At 44.2% G+C, this 17,523-nt stretch overlaps 1 protein-coding gene across 17 annotated transcripts in view; it reads left to right on the top strand.

Annotated features, from left to right (window-relative positions):
• The window catches only part of LOC129526151 (protein associated with UVRAG as autophagy enhancer-like), an 82,007-nt gene that overhangs the window by 36,787 nt on the left and 27,697 nt on the right, over window positions 1-17,523 (top strand). For 6 of the 17 annotated variants that reach the window (XM_063697366.1, XM_063697356.1, XM_063697363.1 and 3 more), the window contains 2 exons: window positions 244-414; window positions 12,647-12,849. In XM_063697366.1, coding sequence (XP_063553436.1) covers window positions 12,696-12,849 — 154 coding nt within the window. In that variant the 5' untranslated portion in view covers window positions 244-414; window positions 12,647-12,695. Of the gene's footprint in view, window positions 1-243; window positions 415-4,723; window positions 4,847-12,646; window positions 13,393-17,523 lie in introns of those variants that run through there. The other 11 variants (XM_063697364.1, XM_063697355.1, XM_063697365.1 and 8 more) reach the window with 4 other exon arrangements.

Genomic DNA, 17,523 nt, shown 5'->3' with positions numbered 1-17,523 from the left:
GAATTTCAAAGCCCATTTGGTAACTGAGCACATGGAGAGCCAGATGAGACACAAAGTTCTGAGCTAAAAGAGCAGAGTCTAAGTAATGGTCCAGAACACAAAACACTCAGAAGGAATGACTAATGACATTGGCACAACGTTCTCTGCCTGAGCAATTAGGTCGCCCCAGGAAAACATGTAGCCATTTGAGGATGGAAAGGAGCTTTGTCTGTGCCTTACGGCTGCTCCCTCGCTTTCTTGCAGGCTCTGAAAAAGCCAGTGGGGGAGGCTCACAAATGATTCTGTCTAGGACTTTGTTACTCAGAGAGCAGTCTGGAGCTCAGCAGCCCTGTCGTCACCTAGGAGCTTGTCGCAGCATCTGGAGACCCACATGAGACTTACTCAGTCAGAATCTGCACTTTCCCAAGATTCCAGGTAATTCCTGTGCACATTAAAGTTTGGAAAGCACTGCCTTAAGGAATATTAGATCACCAAGGAAGGAAAATGCAAATATAGGCTTCCAACCTGATCATGCCCCACTGTTCAAAGCCCTTAAGTAGCTCCCACTGCCCTTGGAATTAAGTCTACAGCTCTTTAAAGTGGTTTTAGACTCCCATCTCCAGACTTTGCTGCTCACTCTTCCTTCTCATAATCCAGCCAAGCTCAACTTAGAGCAGCAACACAAACCAGCCAGGCTTTCTTTTTGTTCCATGTGTTGCACATATTTCTGCCAACTCTTACATGTTTTATCACTTTAACAAATAGGACTGGCCGGGCGTGGTGGCTCAGGCCTGTAATCCCAGCACTTTGGGAGGCTGAGGCGGGAGGATCACGAGGTCAGGAGTTTGAGACCAGTCTGGCCAACACAGTGAAACCCCATCTCTACTAAAAATACAAAAATTAGCCAGGCATAGTAGCACATGCCTGTAGTCCCAGCTACTTGGGAGGCTGAGGCAGGAGAATCATTTGAACCTGGGAGGCGGAGGTTGTGGTAAGCCAAGATTGTGCCACTGCACTCCAGCCTGGGCAACAGAGCGAGACTCCATCTCAACAAGAAAAAGGAAAAGAAAAAAAAACGAATAGGACTGCTTTAAAGTCACAGAAATACAACACTAATTAGGGACAATGAACTTTTTTCTTTTTCTTTCTTTTTTTTTTAGACAGAGTTTCGCTCTTGTTGCCCAGGCTGGAGTGCAATGGCGAGACCTCTGCTCACTGCAACTTCCGCCTCCCGGATTCAAGCAATTCTCCTGCCTCAGCCTCCGGAGTAGCTGGGATTACAGGCATGTGCCACCACGCCCGGCTAATTTTGTATTTTTAGTAGAGACAGGGTTTCTCCATGTTGGTCAGGCTGGTCTTGAACTCCCAACCTCAGGTGATCCACCAACCTCGGCCTTCCAAAGTGCTGGGATTACAGGCATGAGCCACTGCACCCGGCCGAACTTTTTTCTTTAAAGTCCCCAAGCCCACACAGGCCCAGTGAGTGTGGCTAGTCTCAATACAAGAAGCACATCTCTTCCCAGGAGGGTTCTCAAGCCAGCAACTTCCAACTGATAGCATTTTTCAAGGGACCTTTTTATTTACACTTGGTTTGACATTGTGACAGCAGTGCTAGCACCAGACAGTAACAACTGGTCTCTCGGGAGCCCTTCTTAGCTGACCAAATGTTGTAATGGTTCATTGAAACTCTCTACTTGTCTTTTCTTCTTCAGACAGGCTCAGTGTTTAGTGTTGGACATGATATGTTGTCAGCAGTGTTGACCAGAATGTCACCAGCTTCCTAAACTGTCTAAACTTCCTAGACTGCCTAAAGAGCTTCCACACACCTCTAAATAGAAATAAAGCTTCCTGGGCCGGGCGCGGTGGCTCATGCCTGTAGTCCCAACTATTCAGGAGACTGAGTCATGAGAATCGCTTGAACCCGGGAGGCAGAGGTTGCAGTGAGCCGAAATCATGCCACTGCACTCCAGCCTGGGTTACTGGGTAATATTTTTTAAAATATTTTAGACTCTGTCTAAAAAAAAAAAAAAAAAAAAGAAAGAAAGAAAGAAAGCTTCCTCTTGTATGGGGAAAGTCACTACTGTATGTTAAGACTAGGCATTGATTTTCAAATGATTCACATTTTCCATGTAAGAAGAAAAAAGAGCTACGTGTTATCCTCACAAATTTGCTGTTAAGTCCATATAATTTAACTACCAGTTGCTTGATTTTTAGGGTTCTCCAGAGAAATAGAACCAATAGGATATTGAAACTGAGGACTTTTGCTCATTTTGCTTTTGTGTATATATGTGTGTATATGTGTATGTATATATACACAAAAGCATATGTATATGTATACACTATACTTTCTCTGTGTGTATAAATATATGCACATATATAATATACACATAATATATGTATACATGTATATGTATATTTGTATATATATCTATATCTATATATTATATATATGAGAGAGAGAAATTTATTATTTTATTTTATTTTTTGAGATGGAGTCTCCCTCTGTTGCCAGGCTGGAGTGCAGTGGCACGATCTCAGTTCACTGCAAACTCCGCCTCCTGGGTTCAGGCGATTCTCCTGCCTCAGGCTCATGAATAGCTGGGATTACAGGCTCCCGCCACCACACCTGTCTAATTTTTGTATTTTTAGTAGATACACGGTTTCACCATATTGGCCAGGATGGTCTCGAACTCCTGACCTTAGGTGATCCGCCCGCCTTGGCCTCTCAAAGTGCTGGGATTATAGGCATGAGCAACTGCGTCCGGCTGAGAAGTTGATTTATTATGAGAAATTGGCTCACATGATCATGGAGGTTACGGAGGCTGAGAAATCCACAATATGCTGTCTGCTAGTTGGAGACCCAGGAAGGTCGATGGAATAATGAAATACAAGTCTGAAGGGCTGAGAACAAAGGGCACAGTAGGAGATGAGACAAGATGGTCTAGCTGAGGCAGTGGGGCGGAGAAAAAGGGGTGAATTCTTCCTTCCTCTGTCTATTCAGGCCCTCAAGGGATTGAATGATGCCCCCTAACAGTGGGGAGGGCCAACCTACTTTACTGAGTTCACAGATTCAAATGCTGCTAATCTTATCCAGAAACACCCTCACAGACACACCCAGAAATAATGTTTGACCAGCTATCTGGGCATCCTCTTATCCCAGTGACACATAAAATGATCTATCACATTGATATTAGAGGCATTTATTCACAACTCATTAGAGAGAGAAATGGTTAATCCTAAAAGTTTTCAGACTATCAAAAACACACCAGCCATGACTCACAGACTTTATATTTAGCCAAAATTCATTGATTCAACAGATATTTTTAAGAGCCTATATTATGTTCAAAGCATTTGGATAATTAGGGAAAGAAAAAAATTGAGATATTTCCAGGTGAGTCCAGGAAACCACTTGGCAGGTATACGAAATCCAGAGACTGTATGTCGTCAGTGCAACCAAAATAATTCAGGCTGTCAGGGTCCTATTAGTTTCCTCTTGCTGCTGTAACGAGTAACTATAAATTTAGTGCTTATAACAATAGAAATGGCCGGGGACGGTGGCTCACGCCTGTAATCCCAGCACTTTGGGAGGCCGAGGCGGGCTGATCACTTGAGGTCAGGAGTTTGAGACTAGCCTGGCCAACATGGTGAAACCCTGTCTGTACTAAAAATACAAAAAGTAGCCGGGCATCATGGCCTGTGCCTGTAATCGCAGCTACTTGGAAGCTGAGGCAGGAGAATCAGTTGAACCCAGGAGGCGGAGGTTGCAGTGAGCTGAGATCGCACCACTGCACTCCAGCCTGAGTGACAGAGTGAGACTCGGCCTCAAAAGAATCAAACAAACAAACAAAACCAATAGAAATGTATTATCATATAGCTCTGGAGGCCAGAAGTCTGAAATGAGCCTAGCAGGGCTAAAATCAAGGTGTCAGTGGGGCTCTGTTCCTTTTGGAAAGCTCTGGGAGGATCTGTTTCCTAGTCTCTTTGTCTTTATAGACGCTGCCCATATTCTTTGCCTCATGGATGGCCTCCTTCCATTTTTTTCAAAGGCAGCAATGGCTGGTCAAAATTTTGTCACAATGAATCACTCTGACTCTGACTCTCCTGTCTCCCTCTTTTACTATAAGGATCTTTGTGATGACATTGAGCTCATATGGATAACCCAGGATAATCTCTTCATTTTAAAGCCAGCTGATTAACTAGCAATCTTAATTCTTTTTAAAATTTTTAAAAATATTTTATTTTAAATTTTTGTTTATTTATTTTTAAGACTGCATTATGAGACTGGCCAATTTTTGTATTTTTGGTAGAGACAAGGTTTCCTCATATTGCCCAGGCTGGTCTCGAACTCCTGGCCTCAAGTGATTCACCCACTTTGGCCTCCCAAAGTGCTGGGATTACAGGCATGAACCACTGTGCCCAGCCTAGCAATCTTAATTCTATCTGCGGTTTTAATTCCCCCTTACCGTGTAACATAATTACAGGCTCCTGGCATTAAAATGTGGACATCTTTGGGGGACCATTATTCCACTTATTACAGAGTCTGATGTAATCGGACCAAACTCACTAGAGATTAATATATAAGCAAGAATGATAATTTATTACTATGTACTATAAAAATATAACATTAGGGGAGTGGAGTAGGTGGGAATGTCCATACTGGTTGGTAAATGCCTTCTATTTTTTTTTTCAGTGTATTTTCTCTTTTATTCCGACACTATATTTACTTTTTTTTTTTTTTTTTAAGATGGAGTTGCACTCTTGTTGCCCAGGCTGGAGCACAATGGCACGATCTCAGCTCACTGCAACCTCTGCCTCCTGGGTTCAAGCGATGCTCCTGCCTTAGCCTCCTGAGTAGCTGAGATTACAGGTGCCCACCACCACCCCCGGCTACTTTACTAATATTTTATTTAGGGTCTTTGCAAACATGTGAATGAGTTAAATTGTTTTATTTATTAATTATACTGTAAGTTCTGTGATACATATGCAGAACATGCAGGTTTGTTTCATTGGTATACATGTACCATGGTGGTATGCCGCAGCCATCAACCCCTCATCTAGGTTTTTTTTGTTTGGTTTTGTTTTGTTTTTTTGAGACGGAGTCTTACTCTGTCACCCAGGCTGGAGTGCAGTGGCGCGGTCTCGATTCACTGCAACTTCTACCCCCTGGGTTCAAGCAATTCTCTGCCTCAGCATCCTGAGTAGCTGGGATTACAGGCACTTGCCACCATGCCCAACTAATTTTTGTATTTTTAGTAGAGACAGGGTTTCACCATCTTGGCCAGGCTGGTCCTGAACTCCTGACCTCGTGATCCACCCGCCTTGGCCTCCCAAAGTGCTGGGATTAAAGGCGTGAGCCACCGTGTCCGGCCTGTCATCTAGGTTTTAAGCCCGGCATGCATTAGGTATTTGTCCTAGTGCTTTCCCTCCCCTTAGCCCCCACCCCTTGACAGGCCCTGGTGTGTGATATTCCCCTCCCTGTGTCCATGTGTTCTCATTGTTCAGCTCCCACTTTGCACGCATGCTTATTGCAGCACTATTCACAATAGCAAAGACTTGGAACCAACCCAAATGCCCATCAATGATAGCCTGGATAAAGAAAACGTGGCACATATACACCATGGAATACTATGCAGCCATACAAAAGAATGAGTTAATGTCCTTTGCAGGGACATGGATGAAGCTGGAAACCATCATTCTCTGCAAACTAACACAAGAACAGAAAACCAAACACCACATGTTCTCACTCATAAATGCCTTCTCTTTCTATAAGCAAATTGACATAGAAAGTCCACTTTTAAGTAGATGGCTTGGTGAGCATAAAATCAGAGCATCACATTAAGCTGAATGACTTTAATGGCTGGTGAAGTTAATTGATGCAAGAGAAGCTGGATCTATAAACTTTCTAGAGATGCAACCTCTGTTCAGGTCACAGACCAGTATCCGTTGGTATTCATTGTACCAGTGCATTAGAATTTATGAACCACTGTGGCAGGATAATTTATTGAGGAATTCATTTGTATTTTGCGGCTGCTGATAATTAAGAAATTGATTTGTTTTGTTCTTACTGCTTTGTGGAAAAATCTGAATCAATGAGACCTCTTTTCTCTCCCCTCCTGAAAGACGGCCAGCAGGGCTGGGAGTCCCAAGGGGCAGAGTTAAAGATTTTTGTCTTTAGTTTTTTTGTCTCTAAGATATGGTATGCAGAGAGGCAGGAGTTGCCTGACTGGGAGGTAGCTTCTTCAGGTAGGAGATAAGGGAGAGGGATTTTTTGTTTGTTTGTTTTGCTGGGAAGTTTGAAGAAGGTGTTTGAATGAGGAAGAGACTCTCTGAAAGGGTAGCATTTGGATGCTGAACCATTAAACCTCTAGGGGCTTGGCAAAGGATCCCTGTACCTACACTGGGCATAGAGTGATAGAACTTCCTAATTAACACAGGCTTTGAAAATGGGAATTTCTGCAGTGATAATGATGGAACAAAGGCCAGAAATCTTTCCCTGGATGTTCCGTAAGTACCTGGGCTCTCAAGAAGCTCTAGCGGGATAAGAGTAAGGCTCTCCAACATGTGGTAGACTCCATTGCTTGTCATTTACTCAAGTAGGAAATACCAGGTCAATTTCATTTGAGTTAGAAGAAATTTTGGAAAAATAAGATAATGTCACTTTTTTTTGATACCAGAGTTATAGAATAAAATTCATACTAGCCACCTAAGATTTTATCTAAGTCTTTTAGCCTTTCCTTATCAAACAGTCCATGTGGAAATGACTTGGGGATTATCTAAACTGGGCTGCAAGGCTACCCCCGAGACAAAGGAAATGTCAGGCACAAAACACTGAAGTATAGGGTCAACACTAGGAAGTACATGTGAAGAATATAAGATGTGGTCAATGACTTGGGGTACGAGGGTAGGAAAATGGAGAATATTCCCAGAACAATTGATGGCTATTGTGGATTTTAGGGTATTTGAGGCAGGCTTGAAAGAAGAGACTGAAAATTAGGTTGAAATTTCAGACAACACTATAAATGTTAGATGAAGACTTTGAACTTTGGACATATTAACTGTTTCCAAGCATGGGATAATCTTAGTTTAACGTCTTTCTGTTTTGCAGGATGGCATTCAAATCATACCGCACAAGCCATGAGAGCAGTTAAAAACATTTATGAAACACCTAAAATATATAAAGTACGTGGCTAGGTTCTGGATGGGGGATGGGGAAGAAATTCAAGAATGAGTAAGGTTTTCCTGGCTCCACAACCCAGTGGGCAAGACAGAATACAAACAACTTAATGTCTTTAGTTCTAATGGTAGACTGCCATTGCACTCATGTGGAACCACGGATTTTATCTATACCACATTGTTAGTCATAAAAGTAGACCACAAGACAGGTGCAGCTTCTAGTTCTACTAGTCCAGCTAAGAGCATCTTCAAAGAGGAAAAGTGGCAACTGTGTACTGAAGACACAAGAGGAAGGACTAAAAGTCAAAGGTTACTTCCTGTTATCTGTCAGACCAAGAGCACATCCCCTCATCCAGTCATTTTCAGGAACAGGCTTACCCTGGGGATAATGGTCAGCCTGAAGCTATGGGATGGTCCTAACTGGTCATCTTGGCTGCTGGAAGCAAATAGTCAGTTGGGTCTACAATCCTTTTAATTTCTTCAATTTCTCTCTCTCTCTCATTCCCTCCCTTTCCTTCTCCCTCTCTCTTTGTAAATAGTGCATAGATTTAATATCAAAGGTGTCGACGAAAAGAGTCAAACTCTATAAAATATTTGAAGAGATTTATTCTGAGCCAAATATGAGTGACCATGACCAGTGACACAGCCCTCAGGAGGTCCTGAGAACATGTGTCCAAGGTGGTCAGGGCCCAGCTTGGTTTTACACATTTTAGAGAGGCATGAGACATCCATCAAATACACTGAAGAAATAGTTGGTTTGGTCCGGAAAGGCGGGACAATTCAAAGCCGGCGGTGGTGGGGCTTCCAGGTTATAGGGGAATTTAAACATTTTCTGGTTGACAATTGGTTGAGTTTGTCTAAAAACCTGGGATTCATAAGAAGGGAATGTTCAGGTTAAGATAAAAATTGTGGTGACCAAAGTTGTTTTGAAGTCTTATAGTGTCTGCCCTTAGAGACAATAGATGACAAATGTTTCCTATTCAGATCCTAGTTAATCTCTTTAGATTGGGAGGGTCTGGAAGAAAAAGATCTAGCTATTTTAATAGAGATCTTTTACAGATGTAAATTTTCCCCCACAAAGAACAGCTTTGCAGGGTCATTTCAAAATATGGCAAAGAAACACGTTTTGGGGTAAAATATTTTGATTTTCTTCCTTGTCTCGTGATGTTATGCCAGAGTCAGATTGGAAAGTAAGTCACGACATACAGGGTTAAATAAAACCCATCTGATGAGAATTTATGATTTGTAGGGCATGACTCCCCAGACCGCTTAGATAGGAATTTGGGCAAAAAAAAAAAAAATGAGTTTAGTCCTCAAAGGTAAAGAGTCCCTTTTAGGGCCACATCTCTGACTATGCCACCACAAACCCCCAGCTACTTAACACCAGCTGGAGCAGAGAGTAAAATGGCAGAACTACTCTTCCTTCTGAATAAGGAGCTGCAACAACCCAAAAGCTGGGCCCTGGGCACCCCTAAATGGAAAGAAAAATAAATTAAGATTCATTTATTTATTTGATTATTTTGAGACAGAGTCTTGCTCTGTTGCTCAGGCTGGAGTGTAGTGGCACTATCCTGGCTCACTGCAACCTCTGCCTCCCGGGTTCAAGCGATTCTCCTGCCTCAGCCTACCAAGTAGCTGGGATTACAGGCATCTGCCACCATGCCCAGCTAATTTTTATATTTTAGTAGAGGTGGAGTTTCACCATGTTGGCCAGGCTGGTCTGGAACTCCTGACCTCAAGAGATCCACCCACCTCCACCTCCCAAAGTGCTTGGATTACAGGTGTGAGCCACCATGCCTGGCAAAGATTTATTAACATTCATAGAGCCAGGCGTAGTGGTTCATGCCTGTAATCCCAGCACTCTGGGAGGCCAAGGCGGGAGGATTGTTTGAGCCCAGGAGTTCGAGACCAGCCTGAGAAACATAGGGAAACCCTCATCTCTACAAATAACTTAAAAAATTTAGCTGGGTGTGGTGCTGTTTGCCTGTAGTCCCAATTATTAGGGAGGCTGAGGTGGGAGGATCACCTGAGCCTGGGAGGTCGAGGCTGCAGTGAGTCATGATCATGCCGCTGCACTCAGGCTGGGCAACAGAGCAAGACCCTGTCTCAAAAAAAAAAAATTAAAAGCAAAAAGGCTGGGTGTGGTGGCTCACACCTGTAATCCCAGCACTTTGGGAGACCAAGGCAGGCAGATCACCTGTGGTCAGGAGTTCGAGACCAGCCTGGCCAACATGGTGAAACCCCATCTCTACTACAAATACAAAAATTAGCTGGGTGTGGTGGTGCATGCCTGTAATCCTAGCTAGTTGGGAGGCTGAGGCACAAGAATTGCTTGAACCTGGGAGGTAGAGGTTGCACTGAGCCGAGATCATGCCACTGCACTCCAGCCTGGGTGACAGAGTGAGACTCCATCTCAAAAATAAATAAATAAAAATTAAAAAGAGAAATGAACAAAAATTCAAGTGAAGAATTTCCAGATGTAGGGGCCCTGTCAGCTGATTGCTTTCACCTGGGCTTTTACTCCAAAGAAGTATTACATCATGATAATACATTTATATTTTTTTACATATATATGTATATGTAAAATATATAAATAATATATACATATATACATACACCATACACATATATATTTGTGGTAAAATATAACAAAATGTATTATCATAACCATTTTTCAGTGTACAATTCAGTGGCATTAAGTACATTTACAGCATTGTGCAACTATCACTACAATCTCTCTCCAGAACTTTTTCATCAACCAGACAGAAAATCTGTGTCCATCAAGCAATAACTCTGGATTCCCCATCCTGCCAGGCCCTGCCAACTTCTGTTCTACTTTCTGTCTCTATGAATTTGTCTATTCTAGGTTCCTCATGTAAGTGGATTCATACAGATGTGTCCTTTTGCAGACAGTGGCTGTTTAAATCAGGCAAGGAGGAAGAGAAACAGCCAAGCCAAATGCAGCTTTCCTCGGTTCTTTCCTTCCCTGGTGCTTGTCTGGGCTTCTCTCCCATGCGAAATCATCAGTCTTTCTTCCTGGGACTTCTATGTGGTGAAGATGCCATTAGGCACCCTCTGGTAGCTTATAATGCAGTTCATTTCATCTCATTTCCTTCCTGTTTTGTACAGAGACTGGTTTCCCCTTTGCTGACTGTCAGCTGAGTTCAAAACCGGGGTCAAAGCTCTGCTCACAGCACAAATCACTTCTTGTGAAGCCTGGCTGGGTTTTGGCAGGCAGCTGCTAGGCTTTCGGTCTTTTATGAGGCTATCCTGGCCACAATGGAGCTTTGTGTGTGATCAATGGGTGCTGGGCATGAGCCCGGCTGGGCTAGCTGACACAGTGAGTTGTCCCTGACACTCATGACTTTCAAGCCCTGTGTCTTGGAGGGCACTGTGATCTGGAAGTTCACCTTCCCCATGAAAAAACCCAAACCAGCCTCTCCTTTTCCTGCATGGTGATCCGTCTGTAATGATCAGTGACATTCTCAGAATTAACCAATCAGGAAATTCTTGGAAAGTCCACGCCTCAGCATTTAGTGCTTGGGAAATTCTACTTCCAGATCCCAGAGGGGACAGAGCAGATTTCCAGTGAGCATTCCTAACTTGAAAAACCTGTCCCTGAATGTTTCTCCTTAGTCCTAGAGATGCTCTTTCAGAATGTGAACCTCCTGCGTCTGTGACGAGATGTCGAAGGTCTATACTCAGATTTAGTAGGATGTCCACGTGATAGTGCCTAGGCCTGCCTTATGGCAGTTTTGAGAAAGGTGATTTCAGAGTGGCTTCAGAGGGGATGACTAAAGCCCACAATCTTGGTCCAAAATATCCTAATCTCCCTACAAAAACGATTTTCTTGCCTTGGACTATGTCCAGTCTGCCAACTAGTACAGCTGTTTCTGGTTTTTGACTCACTGATTTACCTGGCATGACATTTCCTCTTGTTTCAAGATTCTTTCTCTAAGTTCCTCCTGACTCCTCTTTCCCTTTAAGTATTCCTGAAACTGGCTCTTGCCTGGTCCCTTTATTTCATTATTCTTCCATCTTGCTGGTAGTATGGTGGAAATTGGACATAGGGTTTCGTGTCAGATACACCTGCCTTCAAAGCCTAACTGTGCTACCTACTAGCTCTGCGACCTTGGGCAAGTTATTTGAACCTCTCTAAGTCATAGATTCCCCCTTGCGAAATGGGAACAAATGATTTGTTATTCTCAGGGATGTTCACAGACTTGCTTAAAATAATAAGAAAAAGTACCTGGCACATAGCCGATACTCAAAAAATGTTAGCACACACCCACACCTTTTTCTTTCTGATTCATTTAAGGTAAGCCCTTCCCAATCGGCCTTCAGCTGACCTGAATTCCTGGGATACTGTATTTGGAATTTTAAATATTCCAAATATCCAGAGTTCTTGCAGGTCAAAGCTGGTCTATGCTCCAAACAGGCTGCCCCCAAGGGAAGCAGGGTAATTGGCAGCTAGTATTCATCTGACTTTTGTCATATTGATTCAATATTTTATCCGAAGATGGCAGCAACTAGTACATGGTGCCACCGTTTAGCCACTCCATGCCAGAGGTACCAGGCAAGTAAAAGCCAAATTACCAGTGCCTCTGCTCCATCCTGGAAATGACAAAGGACAAAGCCAAGGAACCCAGGAAAGTGCAACGGGATTTGGTTTTATGCAGCAGGGAATCTTCTAAGAAAGCCAGGACCGGTTCACCTACGTGTCATTACCAGTGCAGGCAGCTCAGAGGTCCTTCCCCGGGAGAAGTCAGGGCACTGCGAGAGAGAGCTTAGCTTCCTTCCTTCCTCCATCCCTCCCTCCCTTCCTTCTGGGACTTAGGTTCCTTCCTTCCTTTCTACTTTTCTTTCCTTCCTTCCTTCCTTGGCTTTGGTTCCTTCATTCCTTCTACCTTCCTTCCTTCCTTCTTTCCTTCCTTCCTGGGCTTAGGTTCCTTCCTTCCTTGGCTTAGGTTCCTTCCTTCGTTCGCCCTTCCTTCCTTCCTTCCTTTCTTTGCTTTCCTTCCTTCCTTCCTTCCTTGGCTTAGGTTCCTTCCTTCCTTCCTTCCTCCCTTCTTCCCTCCCTCCCTCCCTTGGGTTCCTTCCTGCCTGCCTGCCTTCCTCCCTCCCTCCCTCCTTCCCTTCTTCTCCTTTCTGTTTTTTTTTTTTTTTTTTTTTGACAGAGTCTTGCTCTGTCGCCCAGGCTGGACTGCAATGGCGCGATCTCGGCTTACTGCAACCTCCGCCTCCCGGGTTGCTCCTGCTTCAGTCTCCCTAGTAGCCGGCATAACAGGCGCCCACCACCACGCTCGGCTAATTTTTATATTTTTAGTAGAGACAGGCTTTCACCATGTTGGCCAGGCTGGTCTCAAACTCCTAACCTCAAGTGATCCATCCGCCTTGGCCTCCCAAAGTAGGTGCTGGGATCACAGGCTTGAACCACCGCACCCGGCCAGAGCTTAGGTTTCTATTCGTGACAACTTTCTGTATTGGTTGGCAGGTTCTCCTAGCACCACCATGATCTCAGGACTAACCACTGCACACCCGTGATGGGATTCCAAACCTTCGCTGCAAGAGGACAAGGTGACGAGTTGCTGACAGTGAAGGCTGAACTAACGCGGACAGTGAAGTGCTACATGAGTCGGACTCAGACTCCAGGTGAAGCAGCCAGCAGAGGTCAGAGAGAGACAGCTCACGTTCCGGGTAAGTTGCAGGTCGATTTCAGGGCCGACTCATCCAGATTACTCATTCTTCATTTCAGGCAATTGTATGACTGCTAAATACTGCTGCTGGGGGCATCTGGGGTTGGGAAGTCATTTCTGCCAGGTCTTTGACCCCTGAAAACGTCGTTGCGTCTGGCGCCGCGGGTAGGCAGGGCGGGATTTCTAGGAGGACCGGCAGAGGCGCGCATAGGTGCGTGGTGCTGGGCCCGGGCGCCGCGGCACCGGTGTAGGAGCGCGCATCTCCAGAGTTTCTTCCATCTGGGCGACGTCTCGGTGCCTGCAGCGGGAATGGCGCTTTGCTTCCCTGAGGAGCTTCTAGAGAGCTACGGTGGCCCCCGTGTGGGAGGCGGGGGGCGTGGCGGCGTCCGGGCGTCGCTGTCCCCTCCTCGGTAGCTCTCCTCCCTCCCCTTTCTGCTGTTACCGGGAGCGCGGTGGCCACGGAACGCTGCCCGGAGCCGCGCGAGGGAGGACCCGACGCGCGGCGTTTACCCGGCGCAGCGTTCCACCGCTCGGGTTTGGCTGGGTGAGGCGGGCGGGGCCGGGGGCGAGAGGGGAGCGGCGCGGGGTGGAGAGGGTGGTTGGAGAAAGGGAAGGGAGGGCCGCGGGAGAGGTTGGATGGTGGAAGTGGCGCCAGAGAGGTTTGTGCCCAGCAGAGACATCCAGGTATCTTAGGGTCGCTCAGGGCAGTGTCAGGGACCCCTTGGAGACAGTAGGAAGGGGCTCCTCGCGGGGTGGCGGATTTCTATCCTGTTGACTTTGTAGAGTGAGGTTGACCCTGTGTTCGGCTTGGGCCGGGAAGGGCGCAGAAGCGGGACCTCAGGACACTTTTACGCAGGGCGATTCTCAGAGACTACAAAGCCTGCGCCCTGTGTCCTCCCAGGCGCAGTGTTCTGGGATCAGTGTCTTTTCTCTGTTTTCGTCCTCAACACAGCCAAAGTCGTGGATATGTGGTGACAGAAAAACATTTGGCTACATAACTGAGCTAGGCTGGAGTGTGAAATCGCGGCGTGTTATTTGGTCCGGGCGCCCTACATAGCAACCCCCACTCTTCTCGCCCCCAACCCCCCGCCACGCCGGACACGGTCAGGCGGGCGTTCCCCCAACCCGCCCCTTGTGAAGTCCACCTGCTGAGACTGATACAGATCCCCTGCGAACTTGATGCTGTCCGCTTGGAAAACGTGGAGAACTTTCAGCGGAGGGGTTATTTCGCCTTGAGTGAAAATTAAGACTCGAAAAGGAATACTCAAGAGCTGCCCTTACTGGGTTATTTCTGTGAAATTTGGAAGGATCTTTGAATTGAAGATGTGGTGGGAGCGCGCAGAGAACACAGAATCCGTAAGCTTGAGTTTCTTAGACCCAGTTTCTTAAAGCCGAAGTAGCGGGGAGATCTTGGCAAGTCAAGAAACCTTCTTGAACTTCAGTTCCCTTGCCTCAGGGGGAGAATACTCCAGCCATACCCCACTGTGTGGTTTAGAAGGTTAATGGCCTGGAGGGAGGGAAGTGTTTTGAAGCCTATAAAGTATCCTGTGAAGGTATCACCACATTGCTGCCCGCTGAAACACTGCCGGCCGCCGACAGAACTTTGTTTGGAGCCGAGTTAAGACAGCATCTTTATGGCAGTGCTGGGGTTTTCATGATTACCGGTCCAGAGTGTCAGGACACGTCTGTTTCTCAAACCCCAGTTTCTGCACTGCCACATGAAACTGCTCATTACTGAGTGACAGCAGAGGACAGGAACTTTGCCTTTTTTCATTAACTTCTTTAGGGCCTTTACAAAGTGGGAGATGGTAGGAACTTTGATGAAAATTGAGGGTCATAGCCTTGGAGCGGGGTGAGGGGTTAGATTTGACTGGACATAGTCTTCATGCAACCGTTTAACAACAAAAACATTGTTGGCTGAGTTCTTGTTTTTTGATACAGGGAACATTCTGTCAGAGCCAAGGTTAAACATCCAAGAGTAAACGTTTGTTGGTTTTTTTGTTTTTTTTTTTTTGCATGATCTTTAGAGGATAATAAGTGAAAAACTAAAGAAAGGGTGCATTGCTTGCTGACACATTTTTCCCCACCCATCTGAAGGCACACAAATAATAGCACTGGCAAATTTGAATAGTTTCCCTTGTTACCAAATCTACATTCTTATTTCTAATATGGAACGATTATTTCTAGTATGGAGAGAAATATGGAATTTCTAATATGGAAGATTTAGCATGGTGTGTCATTGTAAAAATTTAGGCAGTTCTTGGATAAGTATGTCCAGCCTTCCAGAGACTATAAGTGTAGTAATATTAGTGCCTGTTAGTCATATTGTGTATCTTCCTGATACCCAATTAGATCTCTGATTGTTTTTTCTTTTTAATTAAAAGGAGCTGAAAGATGACTCAGTTAAGAAGCTGGAAAATAAAACCAGGTCTCTTTAACTGTGCTGTCTTATTCTGAACTGAAAGTCTTTCTGCAATAATAATGATGGTAATAAAGCTAACCTTCATAGGACATTGTGTACCAGACTGATACACGTGCTACAATTCTGTTCGTTCTCACACCATCCGTCATGGGGGAGGTTAAGAGCATTGCTCAAAATCACACAGCTAATAAGTCATTTTTCTCAGATTGGCATTAAAATTGTATTTAATTGGGTCCTGTGTGTGCGAGTGTTTTAACTTTTGCATTGTCTTTTATCCCACACACGGAGGCAACATGGATGGTGAGACTAGGGGCTATGGACAAGGTTCCAGGGTTTGGACTTGAGCGTGCTGCTGAGTGGCTATGTGGTCATCACTTTACTTCCTTTTCTGACCCGTGAAATGATGATAATAATTCTACATTGAATGAATCCTTTGTTTCTACTGAGCCCAAAGTATGCTCCGTGAAAGTAAAATACTTCTCAGAGTGTAGAAAGAAAAGTTTCAGATTCAAGCCTTTTTGTCATCAGTAGGCCGGAAAATGAATAGAAGTTAGAATAAACTATACACTTAATGTGATTTTTCCAACAATTATGTTGAAAAATTGTTTAAAAATGCATTCATTCCAATGATCCTTAGCTTTATATTTATTGAAAGAAGTAAATGTAAATTAGACCTCAAAGTTTTTTTTTTAACAGGTAACGTTGAAAAGCACCCACAGTAAGCAGGTACTGTTTGCTGGTTGATTTTAGATGATGAAAATTGTAGAGTAAGTACGTTTGCAGAAAACTGTAGAGTAAGTACAATTATAGAGTAAGTATAAGAAGAATTGTATTCAAAGGTATTGTATTATAAAGAAATGTATTCTTCTTATACTTTTTTACGTTCTTTTATTCCGACAAGCTAGAGTTGATCAGAAAAGAACTGAATTCCAAAAATATATTTAGGGCACTTCCCTATTCTCTCTGTATTTACTTGGAAATGATTCTTAGAAGTTTTTGGCATGGGACTTTTAAGTTTGTTAAGTGAAGGGACTAGCACTTATCTATATGCATATTTTGCAAGTATTTTTAAAAATATGGCTCAATTGTTAAATCATTTTATTCGTCCCATGACTTATATAAAAATCTGGGGCTTTTTTGGTTGCTCACTTTTAGTTTAGGCTTGGTTTTATGGTGATCTGGGCTCAGGGAGGTAGACATGTCAATGTCATTAGCATTGCCAAGGTATAGGCAGTCTGCTGCATGCTGTGTGAATATTAATATTCTGAAGAGATATTTGAGTCCACAAGATTTAAAGATCTTCTGTTCACTGCTGTGCTTGTAGAATTAGGGCTAAATTAGTTTAGCCTGGGCCTCCTGGGTCTTGGTCATTTGAAAATAGCTCCTCAAGTAGGCTGGCTATGTGTCTTAGTATAGCAGAAACAATTCATTATTCACTCCATGTGTCGTCTGTTATACTGTGAAATTACAGATGATAGTTTTCTTGCTTTCTGTTTTTCCAAACAGTGCCACCTGGACTTGTGGGTTTGGCTCATATACTGACTGTTTCTTAATCAAGATAGCTTTAATAGTCTTCACCCTACCCCCATCCTCCAGCTGCCCTTTGGATGTTGCTGTGTAGAAACCAAGAGAGTTCATTTTTGTTGGGGGCTGGGCTAGGTTGCTAATAATCTGAAGCGCCTTGAAGGATTCTGACCTAATCAAGGCATAAGGAAATGATGTGTGTGTGTGTGTAGAAAATTTGGAACTGTGCCAGGCACAAAGTAAATGTCATATAAGCATTAGTTATGAATTGATGAGGAGGAAGGTGTCAGAAGATGAATGCTGTAGAGAAGGCTACGGGGCAGTACATGGAGAGAGTGGTTATCTGTAGAGATGTGGTTTTGTCATAGGTGATGGGAAAGGTCTCAGTTTGAAGGTGATGGGTAAGGTCTTCATTTGAATAAAGATCCACAAGAGAGTATGGGTAGAGGGGCATAGAGGTGTCCAGGTAGCAGATAAGGAGGTCAGATAGGCAACCTAGGGACTCATGGACAGATGTAGCAAATTGAAGGTTTTTAGAAAACTTACAGGAATTTTTTAATGGAAAATTTCAAGCTTAAACATAGAATGGTACAATGAACAACCTTCTCCCTTCTCCCAGTATCAACATGGCCAGTTGTGCTTCATCCATGTTGCCCACTGGCATTATTTTAAAGCAAGTTTAAGAAATTCTACCAATTATTTCTATTTATCGTCCCCACTGACATTCTA

Source organism: Gorilla gorilla, chromosome 14 (assembly GCF_029281585.2).
Source record: "Gorilla gorilla gorilla isolate KB3781 chromosome 14, NHGRI_mGorGor1-v2.1_pri, whole genome shotgun sequence".
Taxonomy (NCBI): domain Eukaryota; kingdom Metazoa; phylum Chordata; class Mammalia; order Primates; family Hominidae; genus Gorilla; species Gorilla gorilla.
Note: the sequence above shows the minus strand (reverse complement) of the source record. Positions and strands in the feature narration are given on the sequence as shown.